General features: G+C 45.5%; 1 protein-coding gene across 4 annotated transcripts in view; it reads left to right on the top strand.

Annotated features, from left to right (window-relative positions):
• Positions 1-19,156, top strand: part of MYOCD (myocardin) — a 91,859-nt gene extending 72,703 nt beyond the window's left edge. For all 4 annotated transcript variants that reach the window (XM_059878504.1, XM_002695810.7, XM_015458753.3 and 1 more), the window contains 5 exons: positions 942-1,883; positions 4,635-4,778; positions 6,208-6,336; positions 9,690-9,747; positions 13,076-19,156. In XM_059878504.1, the coding sequence (XP_059734487.1) occupies positions 942-1,883; positions 4,635-4,778; positions 6,208-6,336; positions 9,690-9,747; positions 13,076-13,647 (1,845 nt within the window). In that variant the 3' untranslated portion in view covers positions 13,648-19,156. The remainder of the gene's footprint in view (positions 1-941; positions 1,884-4,634; positions 4,779-6,207; positions 6,337-9,689; positions 9,748-13,075) is intronic.
• The last annotated feature ends 2,434 nt before the right edge of the window (positions 19,157-21,590 follow it).

The following is a 21,590-nucleotide window of genomic DNA, read 5'->3' on the forward strand; positions in this document are numbered from 1 at the left end:
ATGGACAGAGGAGCCTGGTGGGCTACAGTCCATGGGGTCGAAAAGAATCGGACACGACCGGGGTGGCTAACACAACAGCAACAGACATTTATGGATATAAATGTGGGGTTAAAATAATTCCTTGTGAGTCCACATAACAATAAAGCAAGAACCTTGCACCAACAATTGTGAGGCACTACTCCAAGCCCTTTACAAATCCTAAGCCATTTTTATCCCCACAAAACTGTGTAAGAGAGGTACTGTCACCCCATTTCACAGAGCGATCACTGAGTTGGGAGGAGGCAGGACCAGGATTTGAACTGATGGTCTCATCTCCGCACACACTTCTCTCAGTATATGACTGTTATCCAGCCAGTCACTAAAATTAGGACATTCATGGCAATGCAGAACTGTGATGCTCCAAACTTGGTCCTGGCACCAACAGCATCCTCCAGGAGCTTGTTTGAGACCCGGATTCTCAGTGCCCAACCCAGACCTGCTGAATCAGGAACCCCATGGGGGGGCATGGCTCTGCTCTAATGTTCTTGCCAGGTGTGGGGAAAATGGGATGAGCAGGCTGTTCACCAAAGGCACAGAGGCCCTAGCATGTCAGGCTGCCCTGTGTTGCTGGTTGAGGGTTGACGTCTAAACCCAGGCAGGTACCAGCTTTGTCACCTGTTAAATGGGGGCAAGGACTAGGATGGGGGTTGCAAGGCAATAGACCAGATAACCCCCGTGGTTCATCTGAGCTAGACATTTCTATAATGTGAGACCATGAAAACATGGTGTATGATTTTTTTTTTTTACAAATCATTAAAAATGTGCAAGATGATATCAAAATTGTTAACAAATAAGGGGACATGTTAGATTCCATTTGTGACATCTTAAAGCTGCCATAACAATACTTAAAAAAAAAAAAAGATTGTCACTAAGCAGCATTAACGCCAGCCTGGTTCCTTCAGGTCTCTGAGTTAAGACAACAGCTTCGAATACGAGGTTTGCCTGTGTCCGGTACCAAGACGGCCCTCATGGACCGACTTCGGCCCTTCCAGGACTGCTCTGGGAACCCTGTGCCCAACTTCGGTGACATCACGACTGTCACCTTTCCGGTGACGCCCAGCAATGCGCTGCCCAGTTACCAGTCCTCCCCCTCCACCGGCGCCCTGTCCAACGGCTTCTACCACTTCGGCAGCACTAGCTCCAGCCCCCCAATCTCACCCGCCTCGTCTGACCTGTCGGTGGCGGGGTCCCTGCCGGACACCTTCAACGACGCCTCCCCATCCTTTGGCCTGCATCCCTCCCCGGTCCCCGCGTGCGCCGAGGAAACTCTCATGGGCAGTCTGAATGGCGGCTCCATGCTTCCGGAGCTGGACGGGCTGGACTCGGAGAAGGACAAGATGCTGGTGGAGAAGCAGAAGGTGATCAACGAGCTCACCTGGAAGCTCCAGCAAGAACAGAGGCAGGTGGAGGAGCTGAGGCTGCAGCTGCAGAAGCACAAGAGGAGCGGCTGTCCTGACAAGAAGCCGCCCCCCTTCCCAGCCGCCCCCATCAAGCAGGAAGATGCCGTGTCCAGCTGTCCTTTCTCATCCCGGCAAACAGCCATGAAAAGACAGAGCACTGGCTCGGAGGGCCAGCCGCCACCGCCTCGTGAAGACACTCAGCTCCTGCCCCTGGGGAGCACTCACTGTGCAGAGCCCTCGGGTCAGACCAACGTACTGTCTTCCACATTCCTCAGCCCGCAGTGCTCACCGCAGCATTCGCCCCTCGGGGCTGTGAAAAGCCCACAGCACATCAGTTTGCCCCCATCGCCAAACAACCATTACTTCCTTCCCCCATCATCAGGCGCCCAAGGAGAAGAACACAGGGTCTCCTCACCTGTCAGCAGCCAGGTGTGCACTGCACAGGTAAGAACTGGCCCCGTGCTCTTCCCGAAAGTGCGATGTGAATTTACAACTGCTAAGGAGCTGACCTTGGAACTTTGCATGGGGAGGGTTTGCTAAAAGTCTGATAGTAACTTCCGGGCACCACGATCCACAAACCTTTACAGTCAGACAAACTCACTTATGAGACAAGGATGGCAAACTTATTCTGTAAAGAGCTGGGTGATAAATGTTTTTTCTTTGTGGAATGTACAGTCTTTGTCACAGCCACTCAGCTCTACCTCTGGAACCCCAAAGCAGCCATAGACAACATGGTAAATGAATGCACATGGCTGTTCCAATAAAACTTTATTTACAAAAACAAGCTGGGGACTGGATTTGGCTCATGGGGCTGTTCCCAAGACCCCTTGGTGTCAAACTTCATTGTAGGCCAAACTAACTCATCAAAAGGGCCAAAGGGAAAGTTATCAGACCTTACTGTTCTCTCTGAGTAATGGTCTGTAAAGTGCAAATATTTACCTACTGTGTGCCAGGCTCTGTTCTAGTATCTGGGGATTAGTGTTGAGCTAGCCAGACAAAAATTCCTATTCTCATGGGGAGACAGACAGTAAGCAAAAGATCTAAGTAAAGTATTTAATATATTAGAAGATGAAACATCTTACAGAGAAAAAGCAGACAAGGGAAATGAGAAATTTGGAAGTTTAAATGGAAGGGCCAGGGACATCTGAAGGGGGTAAAGGAGAAAACCTTGTAAGTGTTTGGGGTGAAGGCATTATACGCAAAGGAGGAACAGCAAGTGCAAGGGCCCTGTTCTAGGAGCCTATGTGGGATAGTCCAGGACCAGAAAGAAGTTGGTGTGGCAGGAGCAGAATGAAGGGTGTCATAGGGAAGGCCCAGAAGAACATACGGTTCAAAGACTAGACCAAGGGGAGCATCCAAGACTTCCTCTGTCCATGAAACCGAAGAATTATTAGAAAAGTCTAAGTCTCTTTGAGAAAGAAAATTATGAAGATTCTGAAATCTATGTTATTAGGAAGGGAATAGGAAGAAAAGTTAATTGGATCCCTGCCATGCGCCAGGTATTAAGGGGCAATGTACAGGACTTCCCTTGCGGTCCAGGGGCTAAGACTCCATGCTGCCAATGCAGGGGGCCTGGGTTTGATCCCTGGTCAGCGAACTAGATCCCACGAGTGGCAGCTACAAATCCCCTATGCCACAATGAACGTTGAAGATCTCATGTGCTGAAACTAAGACCCAGAGCATCAAAATCAATCTATCAATAAGTCAAAAAATAACAATAAGATGATCTTTTTAAAAAAATCACTGTATTTTTTTCAAAAGAGGTATGTATGTGAGCAACTCATTAATTGTCAAAACAGCCTTGAGTGAGTGAGTAAATGAAGTCACTCAGTCGTGTCTGACTCCTTGCAACCCCATGGACTGTAGCCTACCACGCTCCTCCATCCATGGGATTCTCCAGGCAAGAGTACTGGAGTGGGTTGCCATTTCCTTCTCCAGAGGATCTTCCTGACCCAGGGATCAAACCCGGGTCTCCCACATTGTAGGCAGATGCTTTACCATCTGAGCCACCAGGGAAGTCCTTACGAATTCCAAAACAGCCTTACGAATTACAATTTGCTATTCTTCACTATTGAGGAAAATAAGGCCCAGGGAGGTGAAGCCAGTTGCCCAGGGTCATGGAACCAAGGATTATCTGATACTATTAATAAAATGTATGCCTCTTTCACGTTGAATATTCTCTACCCTGGGAGTATGAGGTGGGGTAATGCAGATACATTTTTATGAACCCACTAGAGCAACACATTCACATGAAGGATGCTCACTCCTGAGTCAGCACTCTGGGAGGAGCTGAAATTTAACATGGATTCTCATCCTTATGGACAACAGGTGTCAATGTGGTGTTCTCGGAATCAAAAGTACAAGTAGCTCTTGAAATACCTCTGGACCATAAGATGCTGAAGTGAATGATATGGATGCTATCAAGAAGAACCACCACTTGTACAGTAATTGATGGCTTACAAAGCACTCTTTGAAGACATGAATGATTCCATGATAAAAAATGAATAAATAAAAAGACAAAGAGCAATATAGGATAACATCACCGAGCAGCATGATGTTAAATGCTACACAGAGCCTTAGGGGAGTGGGTGTTGACCACGAAGGGCTAGCAGAGTGGGAGGACTTGCAAAGGGATTTGGACTTGAGGAGTTGGAAGAGGAGAATCAGGAAAAGGTCATTCCATGTGAAAAAAGCATAAGCAAAATGTACAAGTTGTGGCTGGATTAGCAGAATTTAAGCTCTCAGAGGGCTTCCCTGGTGGCCCAGTGGTAGAGAATCCACCTATAATACAGGAGACATGGGTTTGATCCTTGGGTTGGAAAGATCCCCTGGAGAAGGCCATGGCAACCCACTCTAGTATTCTTGCCTGGAGAATCCCATGCACAGAGGAGTCTGGTGGGCCACAGTCCATGGGGTCATAAAGAATGAGACGTGACGAAGCAACTGAACATGCCCACACGCAAGCTCACAGAGGGAAATGAATAATGCTTGACTGTGGAGCATTTTGAAGACTCACCCTGGTTAGATGTGGACCCTCCATTGTAGACGTGTGGAAACCATGGAGAGTTTGTGAGCAGAAGGTGAAGTGTCCAAAGCTGGCTTTGAGGCCTTGGTGATGGAATTTAGGGAGGTGTGGAAAGATAAGACACCAGGGCAGGGATCAGCCATTTCATCTGTCCTTCTTCCTCTCCACAGAACTCAGGGGCACACGAGGGCCACCCTCCAAGCTTCTCTCCCCAGCCTCCCAGCCTTCACCCCCCTTTCTCTGGAGCTGCGGCAGACAGCAGTCATGCTGTCGGGGGCAGACCTTCTCCCAAAAGCCCAGGTGTGCAGCAAAAGGTAGGCGCCTGGAGAAAGGTTTAAGCTGGGAGCCAACTTGGCCTCGTCTATCTCTGTGGCCCCTCTCCTCCCCGTGTTGAGGTTCAAACAGAAAGAAATGACATTTTGGATAGAAACAAGTTTACTTGAAATGGATATACGGATATAAGTCCGAGTATTCCAAGGCATCATTTCCTTGGTTCATCCCAGAAATTATGACAAGTAAAATGGCCTTGGCAGGTTTGCAAAAGAGTGTGGCGAACAGACCAAGTTCAGTGAAGTTGAAGATAGGAGTCAGGGAGCATGGGGGGAAAAAATGCAGAGAATGAGAGAAATAGTGGATCCTCGGAAATGAATGGAGAGGTGCAGAAAGTTGGAGTCGCCAAGTAAAAGGGAGGAGATGACACATGTCAGTAGGCGGGAGAATCAGAGAGGTAAAAGATGCAGGATATGGGGAATGCAAGGAGCAGTGGGAAGGTAGTCAAAAAGGAGGCAGACTTTTATGTAGCAGCCTGGATGGGAAGGGGGCTTGGGAGAGAATGGATGCGTGTATATGTATGGCTGAGTTCCTTCACTCTTCACCTGAAACTATCACAGCATTGTCTGTTAATGAGCTATATATACCCCAATACAAAATTAAAAGTTCAAAAAATATATAAAATTAGTCTTAAAAAAAAAAAAAAGAAGGTGGCAGACACGAGTTGACCATGACACAAAAGCGTTGCATGCCACAGGGCAGGGCATCATTTGGGGATGGAGACTCTGTAATGTCCTAGGTACCCCCACAGAACACACTTACAGCACACAGGGCTGGCTTATGAAGAGACACTCCAGCAATATCTGCATATACACTCACTTAGGAATGAAACGGGCTTCCCTGGTGGCTCAGATGGTAAAGAATCTGCTGTCAATCTGAGAGACCTGGGTTCAATCCCTAGTTTAGCAAGATCCCCTGGAGAAGGGAATGGCTACCCACTCCAGTATTCTTGCCTGGGAAATCTCATGGACAGAAGAGCCTGGAGGGCAACAGTCCATGGGGTGCAAAGAGTTGGATATGATTGGGCAACTAATACTTTCACTTAGGAACAACACAGGCTGAGAGATAAATTACTCTGGAAATGCCTGGGTTGATAGAGCTCTTTGTGTTGGACTGGACAGACACTTGGCTTCTTTCTCATCTCGCTTTCTCCCAACAGACAGGGTGCCCCTTAGAGGAGGGGAATGAATTTCTGAGGCTCCCATCCTGAGATGCCTCCAGCATCGCATCCACAGTGATGTGTCCTGTTGTTCATATACATCTGTAACATATCTGTGATATATATTTAAGCCCCAGATCTTTTTCCCCTTTAATCAATTTTTTCTACAGTTGAGTCTATAGTTTCTAAAACAGGAGCTATATACAATGTCGATGCATGGATTGATCGTCTTTCTTTGAATTTTACTCACGCAGATGGCGGGTCTGCACTCTTCTGATAAGGCAGGGCCAAAGTTTCCAATTCCATCCCCAACTTTTTCCAAGTCCACTTCCGCAGTTTCAGAAATAACCCAGCCGCCATCCTACGAAGATGCAGTGAAGCAGGTAAGCGCACGATTTGATCTTCATGGAAGAACAGGCTGACTCAGTGCATGTTGTTTTATACGATGTGGCTTCACGCATGTAGATTCTGTGGCCTCCCCTGCCAGAACAAGCAGACTGTCCAGATGCTCACTGTGAAGAAGCGTGGTGTGTGTAGACACGCTGTATGAGGCAGAGAGACAAGAGGCTGACTTAGCATCCAAATGTCCAGACTTGGTGCCAGCTGCCACTGCCACAAACACTGGTCAAGAATTCAACTTCTCTTCTGTGAAATGAAGACGATATCTACTGGATAAGGGTGCTAGATGACATAGCATTGATCGCATTGTCCTGACACAAGATACGTACTCAAATATTAACACATGAGAGTTATGCTGGGGCAACTGTTTCTAAGGTTCTTCCTAGCTTCCAAACTCAGTGATCCCAGGGACTGAGATCCGTGTATGCCTTTGTCCTCCTCATTCCCATGCCCTGGTATCTGTAAACATCAAATGGATCCTTTGTGGTTTCAAAAGAAAAGAAGAGGGCCAGGCAAAGTGGACTTCCACAGACAGAGCTTACTTAACTCAGATGAGCCGGAGGGGAAGTTGTGTTCACTACAAGTGCAGTGGAGAGCCAGAGAAACGGGAGCCACATCCCCAGCACCCAGACGGGAGGCAGATCCAAGTCACTTCACTTCTTATTTTCTTTATTTGGGTCCGTCCTTCTTGGTGAGCCAAAGGTTTGTCTATTTTGTTCTGTGTTTGAAAGAACCAGCTCTTGGATTTATTGATTTTTTTTCTATTGTTATTTCATCTCTATCTTATGTAATTCCTCTCTGATCTTTAATGTCCTTCCTTCTGCTGAGTTTAGGTTTTGTTTGCTCTTTTTCTAATTTTTTTTTCCCCAGCCCCCTTCCTTAGTTGCTTTTTTTTGGCCACACTGCACAGCATGAGAGATCTGATTCCCCAACCAGAGATAGGACCCACACCCTCTGTATTGGGAGTGCAGAGTCTTAACCACTGGACCACCAGGGAAGTCCCTCTAACTGTTTTAGATGATAGGTTAGGTTGTTCATTTGAGATTCTTCTTATTTTATTAAGGAATTTCGGTATCCCTATGAACTACCTCTTAAGAATTGTTTTCGCTGCATCCCATAGATTTTGCATGCTTGTGTTTTTATTGACATTTGTCTCTCAGTTCAGTTCAGTCTCTATGTCACATCTGACTCTTTTCGACCCCACAGACTGCAACACGCCAGGCTTCCCTGTCCATCACCAACTCCCAGAGCTTGCTCAAACTCTTGTCATCAAGTTGGTGATGCCATCCAACCATGTCATCCTGTGTTGCCCTCTTTTCCTTCCACCTTCAATCTTTCCCAGTATCAGGGTCTTTTCCAATGTGTTAGTTCTTTTCATCAGGTGGCCAAAGTATTGGAGTTTCATCTTCAGCATCAGTCCTTCCAATGAATATTCAGGACTGATTTCCTTTAGGATGGACTGGTTGGATCTCCTTGCTGTCCAAGGGACTCTCAAGAGTCTTCTCCAGCATCACGGTTCAAAAGCATCAATTCTTCAGTGCTCAGCTTTCTTTATAGTCCAACTTTTAGACTAAGTCCAACTTTTCTTTGTCTCTAGGTATCTTTTAATTTCCTCTTTGATTTCATCACTGACCAATTCATGTTTTAGTAGCATGTTGTTTAGCCTCCAAATAAGCATTTTTTTCCATTGCTTTTTCTCTGATCAATTTCTGATTAATTTCTCTGATTAATTTGCAGCAGGGGTCAGAATCTCTTTCCTTATTAACTCTGAGTAATATTCATTGTGGGGCTTCCCCACAATTAACGTTGTGATCAGAAAAGATGCTTGATTGTTGAGGCTTATTTTGCGTCCTAGCCAAGTCACTTCAAAGTGATAAAAATGGCCATCCTATTTATATATTAAGGTGCCCATCTCCTGGAATGGGAACTTCTCAAACAACTGAATTTACTCTGAATGACTCTGGGCTAGGGATCATTCTGCCTCCTTTCCCCCCTTCTCTTGTTGTGTCAGATCGTTTTATTTAGTAGTTTTCCTGTCCAAAAACGCATGCTACCAAAATCTTTAGCCAGTTAACGTCCGTATTCATGAAGGCCAAAGGTGGAACCAACCCAAGTGTTCATTGAAGGATGAATGGATAAATGAAATACATATTGTATACATCCAATGAATAATGAATATTATGCCTGCATGCTAAGTTGCTTCAGTCATGTCTGACTCTTTGCAACCTCATAGACTATACCCCGCCAGCCTCCTCTGTCCATGGGATTCTCCAGGCAAGAACACTAGAGTGCGTTGCCTCCAGGGGATCTTCCCCATCCAGGGACTGAACCCAAGCCTCTTAGGAGACTTCCTGCATTGCCAGGTGTTCTTTATCACTAGGGCCACCTGGGAAGCCCCACAATGAATATTACTCAGAGTTAATAAGGAAGGAGAGTCTGACTCCTGCTGCAAAACCTTGAAGACATTCAGTTCAGTTCAGTCGCTCAGTCATGTCTGACTCTTTGCAACCCCACGAATGGCAGCACATCAGGCCTCCCTGTCCATCCCAACTCCCGGAGTTCACTCAAACTCACATCTATTGAGTCGGTGATGCCATCCAGCCATCTCATCCTCTGTCGTCCCCTTCTCCTCCTGCCCCAATCCCTCCCAGCATCAGAGTCTTTTCCAATTGAGTCAACTCTTCGCATAAAGTGGCCAAACTAAGCTAAATAAGCCAGCCACAAAGGGAAAGACACTGTGAAAGTGAAAGTGGCTCAGTCGTGTCTGCTTTGCGACCCCATCATGGTCTATACAGTCCATGGAATTTTCCAGGCCAGAATACTAGAGTGGGTGGCCTATCCCTCCTCCAGCGGATCTTCCCTACCCAGGAATCAAACCAGGCTGTCCTGCATCGCAGGCAGATTCTTTACCAACTGAACTATTAGGAAAGCCCCAAAGATACTGTATCAGTCCACTTATATGAGATACCTAGAGTCATCAAATCCACAGCAGCAGAGAACAGAACAGTGGTGTCCAGGAGCTGTAGGGAGGAGGGGGTGGGGAGTTAGTGTTCAGTGGGGTCAGAGTTGCAGTTTTGCAAGATGAAAAAGCTCCAGAGCTGAACGGTGGTGCCAGTTGGACAACCACGTGAATGACCTTAGTGGATTTGCACACTGTACTCTGAAATGGTTAAGATGGTAAATTTTTATGTTGTTTATAGTTTACCACAATTTAAAAAAAAAAAACACTACTAACCAAACCTAATTCAAGAACCTGTCATACTGCTTCCGATGATTTCCTACAGAAGCAGTCGCTACGTTTTAATTTCTCTGTTCTCCTTTGGTTAATTGGCAACAGCAAATGACCCGGAGCCAGCAGATGGACGAACTCCTGGATGTCCTCATTGAAAGTGGAGGTAAGACATCAGGATGCTCTGCCCCTGTGTGCACTCTAGGGTGTGGACTCTCAGGGCCAAGGTCAGATGCTCACTGTGAGTTGGACTAAAGAGCCATGTCGGGGTAGAACGTCTCTGCCTCTGAGCCTCCTGTCCATGTTTGGAGCAGATAAAAGAAGTCCTAGAGGGTGACCCCTCATCACCTTTGTCCCATTTTCCTCAGAAAACTTTTCAGCAATCGTTTTAACAGTTTTCATCTTTCAGCTTGGTCCTTGTTTTCCTAAATGTTTTTCCTGCTAAACCATTTTCCCCTACTGTTCTAATCCCAACGTCCCTCTCTTCTTATTATGAGAAGAAGGAAGCAGGTAAAGCAAGTCTGCTCAAAATGAATCTCCCACCGATGGGCCCTTCATGTTCACATGTCATTCAAGCAGTGACAGTGGTCAATGTGTTCTTTTTTGCCTCCTTGTAAGTCATTCGTTTATTTCTTTTTAAACAGTTACACAGTTGTGCCTAAAATCTGAAAGCACACAAGTGACTATGACCATGTAAGGAGAATGTGTGGATAAAAAGAAAAGACTCCATATTGGAGCCCTCAAGCTGTTGCTGTTTTTCAGTCCCTAAGTCCAACTCTTTGCCACCCCATGGACTACTTCATGCCAGGCTTCCTTGTCCTTCACGATCTCCCTGAGTTTGCTCAAACTCATGACCATAGAGTCAGTGATGCCATCCAATCATCTCATCCTGTATCATTCCCTTCTCTTCCTACCTTCAGTCTTTCACAGCATCAAGGTCTTTTCCAATGAGTCCGCTCTTTGCATCAGGTGACTGAAGTACTAGAGCTTCGGCATCAGTCCTTCCAATGAGGATTCAGGGTTGATTTCCTTTAGGATTGGTTTGCTCTCCTTGCTGTTCAGGGGACTCTCAAGAGTCTTCTCCAACACCATAGTTCGAAAACATCAATTCTTCAGTGCTGAGCGCTTAAGTGACAGCATTGAAAGTTTCAGAGAGAAAGTGGCCAGGCATCGGACTAGGTCCATCGCTGAACCAGGCAAACCACCTCCTTTAGGGGGTTTGCTGTCTGGCAAGAGATATGGGCATCATGCAAGGAAATAGGCAGTTCCTCCCTTGTAACAAAGTGAAGAAGAAAAACATGGGCATAGATGTCTGTATTGTTGTTAAGTTTCATGATGGAAAGATGAGCAGGTTTCTATCAGACACCATTATATTTTGTATTTAAACTTTTTATTTTGTATTGGGGTATAGCCAATTAACAACATTGTGAAAGTTTCAGGTGAACAGCAAAGGGACTCAGCCATGGATATACACGTATCCATTCTCCCTCAAACCCCCCTCCCATCCTGGCTGCCACATGATAACACTGATCAGAGTTCCCTGTGCTATACAGTAGGTCCTTGTTGATTATCCAGTTTAAATATAGCAGTGAAGATACCCTTATGTTTTTAATGAAGTATGTGGCAAGGTCTGCAAACAGGGTGTGGGAGTGGAGCCGGGGAAATTCCAGGAAAGAAGAACAGTGATGAATCGATCACAAGAAACGATGTATAGAACAGTCTTATGGACTCTGTGGGAGAGGGAGAGGGTGGGAAGATATGGGAGAATGGCAGTGAAACATGTAAAATATCATGTATGAAATGAGATGCCAGTCCAGGTTCGATGCACGATACTGGATGCTTGGGGCTAGTGCACTGGGATGACCCAGAGGGATGGTATGGGGAGGGAGGAGGGAGGAGGGTTCAGGATGGGGAACACATGTATACTTGTGGTGGATTCATTTTGATATTTGGCAAAACTTGGTAAAGTTTAAAAATAAAATAAAATTTAAAAAAGAAAGAAAGAAAGAAACAACAGCAGGATCACCCTCTCTCTGTGCCTGAATGCATGCGTGCTAAGTCGCTTCAGTCGTGTCTGACTCTGCAACCCTATGGACTGTAGCCTGCCGGGCTCCTCCAGCGGACCTTCCCAACCTAGGGATTCAACCTTCGTCTGTTACGTCTCTTGTGTCTTTCACATCTTACAATGGAGATGGCCGGTTCTTTACCACTAGCGCCACCTGGGAAGCCCCCTACTAGGCAGTATTAAGTGCCGACTTAACATCATGAACTTAAAAATGAACTGGGCAACTTCATTGTGCAATTTTTTTCTTAAAAGTCCAACCAATCCTGGAAGGACTCGGAGAAAACAGACGGTTAGATTCATCCAGGTGTGGGGTTTTGCCAAGGGAATATGGTGATGGAAGGAAAGGGCAGGGGGATTGAGGATATATGTGAGAGTAATTAGAGTGGTGGATCAAGAGTACAGACTGCACGAGGAAAGGAGTAAAAGCGAGGAAATTGCCTGGTGGTCCAGTGCTTGTGATGCCATGCTTCCACTGCAGGGAAGGCAGGTTCGATCTCTGGTTCAGGGAACTAAGATCCCGCATGCCGCATGTATCGGCCAAAATAAATAAAAATCAGAAGAAGCTGATGGATGGTGAGAAAATCGTGGAGTCAGTAGACTGGGGTGACTCAAAATGGCTGAGAATTTGTTATCAGAGGGTCCTTATGAAGTGAACTTGAGGAGTGGGAGGCGATGGACAGGGAGTTGGAAATGGTGATTGAAACGGGACTTTCAGAGGATGCAGTGTTTGGGGCCACAAGGTCCAGGGTGTGTCCAGCAGAGTGGCAATGGCAGCATCACTTGCACTGGGGGGGATGGCGTATCAGGGAACAGAGAGGCCCCCTGGACAACAAGTCACTTCTGGGATACTAAAGTCACGGAGAATGACAAGAGTTGAAGTGGAAGAAAGGCAGTGAACAGGGAGTAGTTTTTTGTGGATGAGGAGGAAGGACCAGGAGACGGGGGGTGAGGGGTGGACTTTGAGAGCAGGATGACCTTCAAAACCACTGAGGAGTTACAATAAGGAGGAGGAGTAACGATCAGACAGTGGTGGCAGGAAAGGACCTGATGACTCATCTTCTGGCTGGGCAGCAAAGAGCCCCCAGTGAGGGTATAGTGAGGGTGCAGTGTCTTCAGGGGCAGCCAGGTGTCAGTGAAGGAGCAGGTAAAAGCACCTGCTTTGAGCGTCTGATAATCGCAGAGTGGAATTTCCAGCAAGAGAGGGTTTGGGGAGAGACCCAAGGGAAGAACTTGCAATATACAGAGTGGTTTAGGGGTGAGACCAGGTGAAGAGCCGTGACCCAAGAAGCATGGCCATCTCCTTCTGTAAGTCATTCATTCATTCCAAAGATTCATTCAAGTGAATGAATCAATCTTTGAGTGATCAATCTTTGAATGATCACAATCGATCGGAAGTGATTGAACAATTCCCGTTGTGTTTTACCAACAGAAATGCCCGCTGACGCCAGAGAGGATCATTCATGTCTTCACAGAGTCCCAAAGATACCTGGGTCTTCTCGAAGCCCCACTGGTGCCCTCCCCAAGTCCTCAGCAGCCTTTGAACCAGCATCCGCAGGAGGCCAGCTCTCCTTTGATCACTTTGGTGCTGAGAGCAACGAGCACCTGGAAGTCTTATTAAATTCTCAGAGCCCCTTGGGGAAGGTGAGTGACACCACCCTTCTGAAAATCGGGAGTGAGGAGCCTCCTTTCGACGGGATGATGGATGGATTCTCAGGGAAGGCTGCAGAAGACCTCTTCAACGCACACGAGATCCTGCCGGGCCCCCTGTCCCCCATGCAGACCCAGTTCTCACCTTCCTCTGTGGACAGCAGTGGGCTGCCCTTAAGCTTCACAGAATCTCCTTGGGAAAGCATGGAGTGGCTGGACCTCACACCGCCCAGCTCCACCCCAAGCTTCAGCTCCCTATCTACCGGGGGCCCCAGCATCTTCAACATTGATTTCCTGGATGTCACGGATCTCAATCTGAATTCCCCCATGGACCTCCACTTACAGCAGTGGTAAACACCTGATGAAGTGCTAAGGAAGGCCAAGAGGAATCCCATCGGGGAAAGCACATGACCACAAATATTTACATTCTCCCAAAGAAGGAGGAGCTGGAAGAGGAGGAGGAGAGGAAGAAGAAGGAGGAGGAAGAAGGGGAGGAGGAGCTGGAGAGAATGAAAAACAAGCATGGAGACTTCAGTTACAACCAGCAAGAACAAACAGGAGTCTTTTTTTTAATAGATGGATAGTGTAATATTTGCCAACGTTCAGTGACTATTATTGATTTCAGCAATGGTTTCAAAATTATGTTTTTTCAGATCAAGAATACAAAAAAAATTTTTTTTGCTTCCAATGCCTTTCAAACACTAATCTTTTTTTCTAGCTTGTATTTTTTTCAGGCACTGTTGGGGCATAATCTCACTTTGTAAGATTTTCTCATGAATTTGTTACTCTTACCATGGAAAGAAGTTGTAAGCTCTCTGGGGAACACACAGAAGCCAGTCCTTCAAAGTAGATGGAAGTCGTACCCCTGAAGGCTCTTTCTCATGTCTCCATCACTTGCCTTTCAAAACAGAGGTCAGGCCCAGTGTCAGGTTCTTAAGGCAGAACAGAGGGACAGGACCAATCCATTCCCAGGGAAGTGAAGTGAATTCAATATCCCTTGGCCACAAAGCTGCCCCCGCTACAGTGACCCCAACCCTGTACCCAGGACTCCATGTGGTCACAGATAACAACCAACCTACCTTTGGCCCAAAGAAGCACACCTGAAATTTCCCTTTCTTAACCAGTGGCCGGATCACTGTCACTGTCTCCATGGTGATGTGTATGCTCAGTTGCTCAGTGGAGTCCGACTCTTTGCTACCCCCTGGGCTGTAGCCCGCCAGGCTCCTCTGTCCGTGGGGTTTCCCAGGCAAGAATACTGGAGTGGGTTGCCATGCCCTCCTCCGGGGGATCTTCCCAACCCAGGGATCAAATTTCGGTCTCCTGTATTGGCAGGTGGATTCTTTACCACTGAGCCACCTGGGAATCCCCGCCATGGTGTTAAGCATTGTGAAACAGGAGAGAACCCTAAAGCAAGAAGAGAGACAAAACCTCCTGCCATTCTCCAGCACAACCTCCTTTAGTGTCAAAGACTAGAGACGACCACGTAAGCAAATCAGAGTATCTCTCTGGTCTCAAGTAACTGTTATCAGGAATAATGCAGACAGCACTAAGGAACATCATTTCACGTATGATGGGAATAAACACAGTGGGTTACTATTCATATAACAGGGTGATTATTTATGGACGTTCGGCTTCTCTTTTTATTTTCTTATTGGAAGGAGGGGTTCACCTCCATTATCTTTCTCCCACTCTACTTTTCTTTCAAATTTTCCATCCATTCTCTCCCTTCTTTTGAAGATCTCCCTTTCTCTGCCCCAACGTTTGGAGAAGAGGATTTCATCCATTTATCAGCTGTCCTACTGCTAATAAAACCATACGTTAAAAAGCTGAAAGTCAAGGTTCTCCCGGGTAACCGATTCTCCATCTGCACAATAACTTGCTGTAAAAGGAAGTCAAAAGAAAGAAATCAAAGGAAAGAAACCAATGATTCCGTCCATCAGTCGTGAAGCTCTCCCTACCCTCATTTGGTTCAAGATCACTGATTTGGGTTGCTCTGGGGAAAACCGGAAATTGTTACATTGTATATATAGTAGGAAAGAGTATTTTAGGTCTGGGTTTCTGAAAGAAAACACAATCGCACGTCGAAAAGGACGGAAGGGAAAAAAGACGATGGTCTACTGTGCATTCCTCACCACTTCCCCTGCTTTTGCTGGGAGTTGAAAACTTAAATTGCAGGATAGTCTCTAAGGCTCACTGTGGTTCTAATGCACGGACTCATAGTGTTGCATGCTGTAGAAGGTAGCTCTCGCTGTTTTTATTTTTTATTTAAATCACTAAGGCACTGTTTTCTTCTTTTGTAAAAAAAAAAAAAATGTTCACTGTGCACTTATGGAGAAAATAACCAAACATGTTGTGATTTTAGAAGTTCTCTTTTTGAAAAAAAAAAAAGATTTAGAAGTCATTCCATTGTTAACCTGTTAACATGTGTGAACACAGAGTGTTTTTGGTGATTGCTACTCTGAAAGCTGCCGCATCTTACTGAGGGGGTGGGGAGGGCAGGAGGAAAATATATATATATTATATATGTGTATATATATATATATATACACACACATATGCATGTGTGTATAGATATATACATATGTATATGTATGTGTGTCTATAGGTGTGTGTGGATATGTGTATCCATATATACACATCCATATGTACATATACATACACATGTGTGTATGTGTGTGTATCTTCAAGGCAGTGCAACAGAGTTCTATACCAAAAGCCTTTAAGCCTCCATCTGCTGTGAAATGATCTTGGCCTTTCTCACTGCGAGTTCCCGATTCATCACCCAGACTACAAGTTGCTTCTATGTATGACTCATGGCTCCAAGCCAGTGACGCACAGCCACCTGCTCACGATGAACAAGCCCGTCTCGAGAGTGACTGTGATGTGAAGAGACAGGGAGCGTTCACCTTTGGTCACTGGAAAGGTACTGCCTCCTCTCACAGAGAGCAGCGGTGGAAGACGACAGTCGTTTTACATTCCTTCATCTGCCTTGTGCTTTAAAAGAGCCACACGGTACATTTTCCACTTTGCTTTGATGTCTGTCATCAAAACCAAAGATTCTGAGGGGAAAATTGCCATCTCTTCTTTGATGATGAAGCTATGGGGAAGAAAATCTTCCTGACACATTCCTCACCTTTGTGTGTTCCTCAGACATTGACATTTTGGGGGGATCTTGACAAAGCTCACTGGTCAGTCCATTTCTCATGTGCCAAGTTGTGTGAATTTTTTAATGTTATTTTTATCCCCCTTCCTTTGGAGAACAACCTCACAGCAATCTCTGAGACTCTGGTCTGAGTGTCAATTATTTTTTTTTCCTTTGGGTATTTCTGTCTGAAGGGCTAGACTTGGCTAGGAGGCCTCTGTCTTTGTAAGGCTATGCATTTTCATTGGGATATTTTTAGGCTATTATCTGGCACTGACATATATGCCTCACAGTTAACGAAAGATATTTGCTGCTACAAACCAGCACGCAACCCAGAGCAGACTCCTGGATCATTGCTTTCAACCTCCACCCACAACCCCCACCCACCATATTCACGCTCTCTTTCTGTAGATCTGATGTGAGATTTGAAAGATAAAACTGAGGATAATTGGGAAAAGGTTGATGAAGCTGGTTGCTCCCTGATCATCTGTGTTAATTTATGTTTCCTATAAGGGAGATTTTTTTTTTTAAGTTCTTTTAAACTCTTAATTGTGTCTTCTATTCTGGTGACAAATTGGGCATGACTAAAAGATGTACAGAGGCTTAAGAAGATGGCCACGGTCAAGTTTCTTCAGGCTTTTAGAGCCTGAAACTAACCACATGTGGTCCTCTCAAGACCCCCAGGAGCACCCTGTGGTTAAGCTGACCTGCAGACATTTGCAGCTGCTCCCAACTCTGGTGCAGTCCTGTGGGTTCACCCTTATCCAATGGATTCAGGAAGTTCCTTTGCGCAAATACTTCATTAAGCCTGTGCTCAGTAGAAGCCCTGCTTCTAACACTGTTACTGAGATGGCACACATTCTACTATAAGGAAAGCGAGAGGAAGAGGGAAAGGAAAGAAGGAAGGAAGGAAAGAGGGAGGAAGGGAAGGAAGGTCAGGCCACAGCCTCTCAGTTCAGCTGAGACATTACATTACGAAAAGGAAATCGAAAAGTTTGGGATGAGAAACCATTCTCTCCATGAAGTGATCGCCCCGACAGATAAGGAAAGCAGGAGGGTCTTCAGTTGAACAACCAACATCTGTGAACAGGTGGCCTTTGCCATCCAGAAACATTTATTTCCAATCTGAAAAAAAGGAGGTGGGGTGGATCAAAAACCTACCCCAAGCGTTCAAGACAGTCTTTTCTAAAGACCTGTTGAAGAGGTTTCTATCACCTCTTCTAGAAACCAATGCTGGTTTGGCCAAAAACTCCTGCATCAGATTTACTCATCCTGGAGATAATAACTTGATGTCTCACCTGTGCAGAGCACATCCCCTGTCCCAGATGTCCAGTACCACGTAGACTCTGCACAGATGGTTCCGATCTTGAGGGACTGGGAGGTTGCAAGAAGCCTGGTAATTTCCAAGTCTTCCAACCAGAATCCCTTTACCTATGATGACAAGGCAGGGGGTGGGGGGTGGTTTTCATTTTCCCAAAGGAGAGGGGCTTTTTAGCTAAAACCTACACTCATGCTGCATTTTTTTCTTCTGTGATCAAACAGCAGCAACATATGACTTAGATGTCTTTCTACCACTTAAAACATCTGTTTGAGCTTTTAGGGTTTATCTTCATTGCCAGATACAGAAACATTTGGAAAATCAGAGAAGGACAAAGGAAACTTATTATTATTATTTTGTCCCATGCCTTCATCTTGATCTTCAGAACAAGCTCTCTGGACAAAAGGGACACCTACAAGGTAGGGTGTCCATGGAGAGCCTCTGTCTTTAGGGAAAAAAAGCTGCAGGATTGTGAGGGCAGTTTGCCCTCCACCTTCAGGGCTTGGCTGTGGCCCACAGATGCACCAAGTTTGCTGTCAGCTGTAAGCAAACTCAGAGTGAGAGTCTGGAGTCTTCAGTTTTCTTACAAATCCAGTAGAAACCAGCGGGGCAATTGAGATGCGGAAACTCAACTAGCATTAGATGATATTACTAGACATACAACAAGACAGTCCTATAAGCTAGAGAGCTGCTCAGCGTGGTGAGGAGCTGGGTTTGATTCTGGAATCCACGTTTTCAGGGGAGCCCTGGCTAGGGTGAGACTATGCATTAGGAAATGACTTTAAGACCAGAAGAGATCCGAGAAAAATTTCTCTATTACCTCCCAGGGAAATTGCTGTAGACTCATTGGGTTTGGTAACATGAAGAAGTTCCCATCTGATGGTAGGAGTTGGTGGAATCTAAGTTTCTAGAATTCTATGGGTTAAGACAAACTCATGGTGGTCTCTTGCGCTTACTTCAATCACCTTCAGCCTTGTGAGCTCCCTGTGTGTGCTTTAACAGTTCCAGAGGGTTTTTGGGAGAAGGTCATAGAATGATGGCAATCCTGGAGGCTGCTGTAATGTTTTCCAAAGGAAGGGAACCCACGCTGCTCCCCAGAGTCCTCTCCAACGTGCCTGCAGTGAGGAAAGAGGGCAGTGCACAGCTGGGTGCTTGAAATCCTGCCTCCTGGAAACACAAAGAGGCACTTTGCAAAGAAATCCAAAGAGCCAGCATATGTTCTCTGCAGGGACCCCGTGTGGTGGAGCTTTCACGTTGGCTCCTTCACTCAACTATACATAACTAGGAAGAAATGTGGGTGACCAGGAAGAGAAAAGAAGCAATGGCTAAATACCAAAGTTGGCATGTGTTCTTTTTAAAAAAATATATGTATATTTTTAAATAAAATGTTTATTTTAGAGAGAGATGAAAGCTTTTTTCTTGACTGTGCAATGTACCAGGCATTGTGCTGTTATTTTGTCAAATCCCCGCAGTGGTACCATGAAACAGTAGTATTACGATCACCCCCAGTTTACAGATGAAGAAACTGAGTCTGCAAAGGCTGAGTTAATCACTTAAGGTTACACATCTGCAACCTGGCAGAACCAGTGATCACACTTTACTTATCTGCAGTGCTTCTGATCTCACACACTGTACGTCTCACCCACACTAATCAAATGAGGACATTAGTGAGCCTACATATATGCTATTAAAATACACGCAGTAAATCGTGAATTAGTTTGATAAATCACTGGTGCCCTCCTTAGTCTACAGATGTAAGAACTTCAAGGGGAATTCAACATACTGAATTCAGTACAGAAGAAACGATGGGGTAACGGTAAGGGTTGGAGTGAAAGTAATAACTTAAGATTCTTTAATAAACCAGCCAAGTAGATGGTGACTTGACTAAGAAAAACAGCTGTAGGAATAGAGACTAAGGTAGTTTTGAAACATGTTAATAGAATGGAAAGTATGGGATTTGATCATGGGATGGGAATGGCAAAGGAGAGAGAGGTGGATGTCCGTGCGTGCACGCTAAGTTGCTTCAGTCATGTCTGACTCTTTGTGGCTCCATGGACTGTAACCCACCAGGCTCCTCTGTTCTGGAGTTCTCCAGGCAATAATACTGGCGTGGATTGCCAGGCCCTCTTCCAGGGGATCTTCCCCACCCAGGATGGAATCTGCATTTCTTATGTCTCCTGCATTGGCAGGTGGCTTATTTATCACTAGCACCACCTGGGAAGCCCAGATGAATGTCCAGTGTATGTTAATTCCATTCACAGAGGCAAAAGGCCAGAGTGAGTAACCTTAATATGAAAAATCGTGAATCTGAGTGCCTGTCACCTGTAGGACGCTCAAGTCAAAAGCATTCACTAGAGAGGTCTGGAGCTCAGAGTCCTTTGCACATAGATTTAGAGGTGGCAGATACCAGCATTTGGAAGATCACTGAAATCATGAGGATGGCTGTGGCCTACACAACCTGTGGAGTGATAAGAAAAGGGGATGCCGAGGACCACCAACATGGTTTGCTATTGGTAGAGGGGAGGAAGGGGCGGGACTAGGAAACCAGGAAGAAGACCGGAAGAAGGAAGTATTCCAGGCTCCAAGGTGGGAGAAAGAGGGAATCTTCAATCCTGTCTAGTGCTGCTGTTTCTGTAAGGTAAGGAAGAGTACTGTTTGATTTAATAATAAGGAGGTGGTTGGTCGGTAGAAAAGGTGAGAGCATCGTGGTGCAGTGGTAAAGCCAGGTGGATGTGGACCAAGGAATTGGAAGGCAATGAAGAGGCCATTCCCTGGTTGGCCTAGTGGTTATGATTCCCGGCTTTCACTGCCGTGGTCGGGGAACGAGACCCCACAGGTCATGTGCTGCATGGCCAAAAAAAAAAAAGAAAAAGGTGGGGGTGATGAAAAAATGAAGACTGAATCTAGGCATCTCCTTTCAAGGGGCATGGCCATGTGAGGAAGAAAGTGCACAAGACCAGAGCAGACAGAAATTTAAAGGACATCTGTCTCACTTTTTATTTATCCACTCTACTGTTGATGGACACTTCAGTTGTTTCCAATTTTTGACGATTGGAAATGTTGCTGATACAAACATCCTGGCACATCCATTTTGGTAAAGACATTACCAATTTTTTTTTTTTGGCTGAGTTTTGCATCATGTGGAATCTTAATTCCCCAACCAGGGATTGAACCCATGCCCCTTGCAGTAGAAGCACAGAGTCTTAAACACTGAACCACCAGGGAAGTCTCCTTACATTTTTGTTGAACATGTGAAATTGTTGGGTCGTGGTGTTTGCCTACCGTTAAGTCGTAGCCAATGACGTAAAAACAGCTTTCTGAGGGGCTTGTCCGCATACCCCTCCCATCAGAATACATGAGCTTCGGCTGAGCTATGTCCCCATCAACACTTGGTTTTGCCCGTCTTTTTCAGTTTTAGCCATGCTGTGGATGTGTTTTGGTATTCCCTGTAAAATTGCCTGGCATAGATTGGATGACCAATAGGTTCAGCAACTTTTCATATTATCTTGGCCATTTGGATTCCTATCTGTGGTAAGGTGACCGTTCAGGTCCCCTGCCCATTTTTCCTTTAAGTTTCTTGCCTTTTTCCTGTTGTATTGCAGAACTCTTTACGTATTATGGAGTTGAGTCTTTGACTATTATATAGTTTTTGCAAGTAACTTCTCCCACTCTAAGGACTGCTTTTTTATTCTCTTAATGATATTATCTCATAAACCAAAGTCTTTTATTGTTAAGTAATACAATTTATAAAGATTTCCTTTAAGGTGAGAATTTTTGGTATCATGTTTAAGGAATCCTTCCCTACTCCAAGATCCTATGGAAAATCTTCTCTCTTGT

This window comes from Bos taurus, chromosome 19, assembly GCF_002263795.3.
Source record: "Bos taurus isolate L1 Dominette 01449 registration number 42190680 breed Hereford chromosome 19, ARS-UCD2.0, whole genome shotgun sequence".
In the NCBI taxonomy this organism is placed as follows: domain Eukaryota; kingdom Metazoa; phylum Chordata; class Mammalia; order Artiodactyla; family Bovidae; genus Bos; species Bos taurus.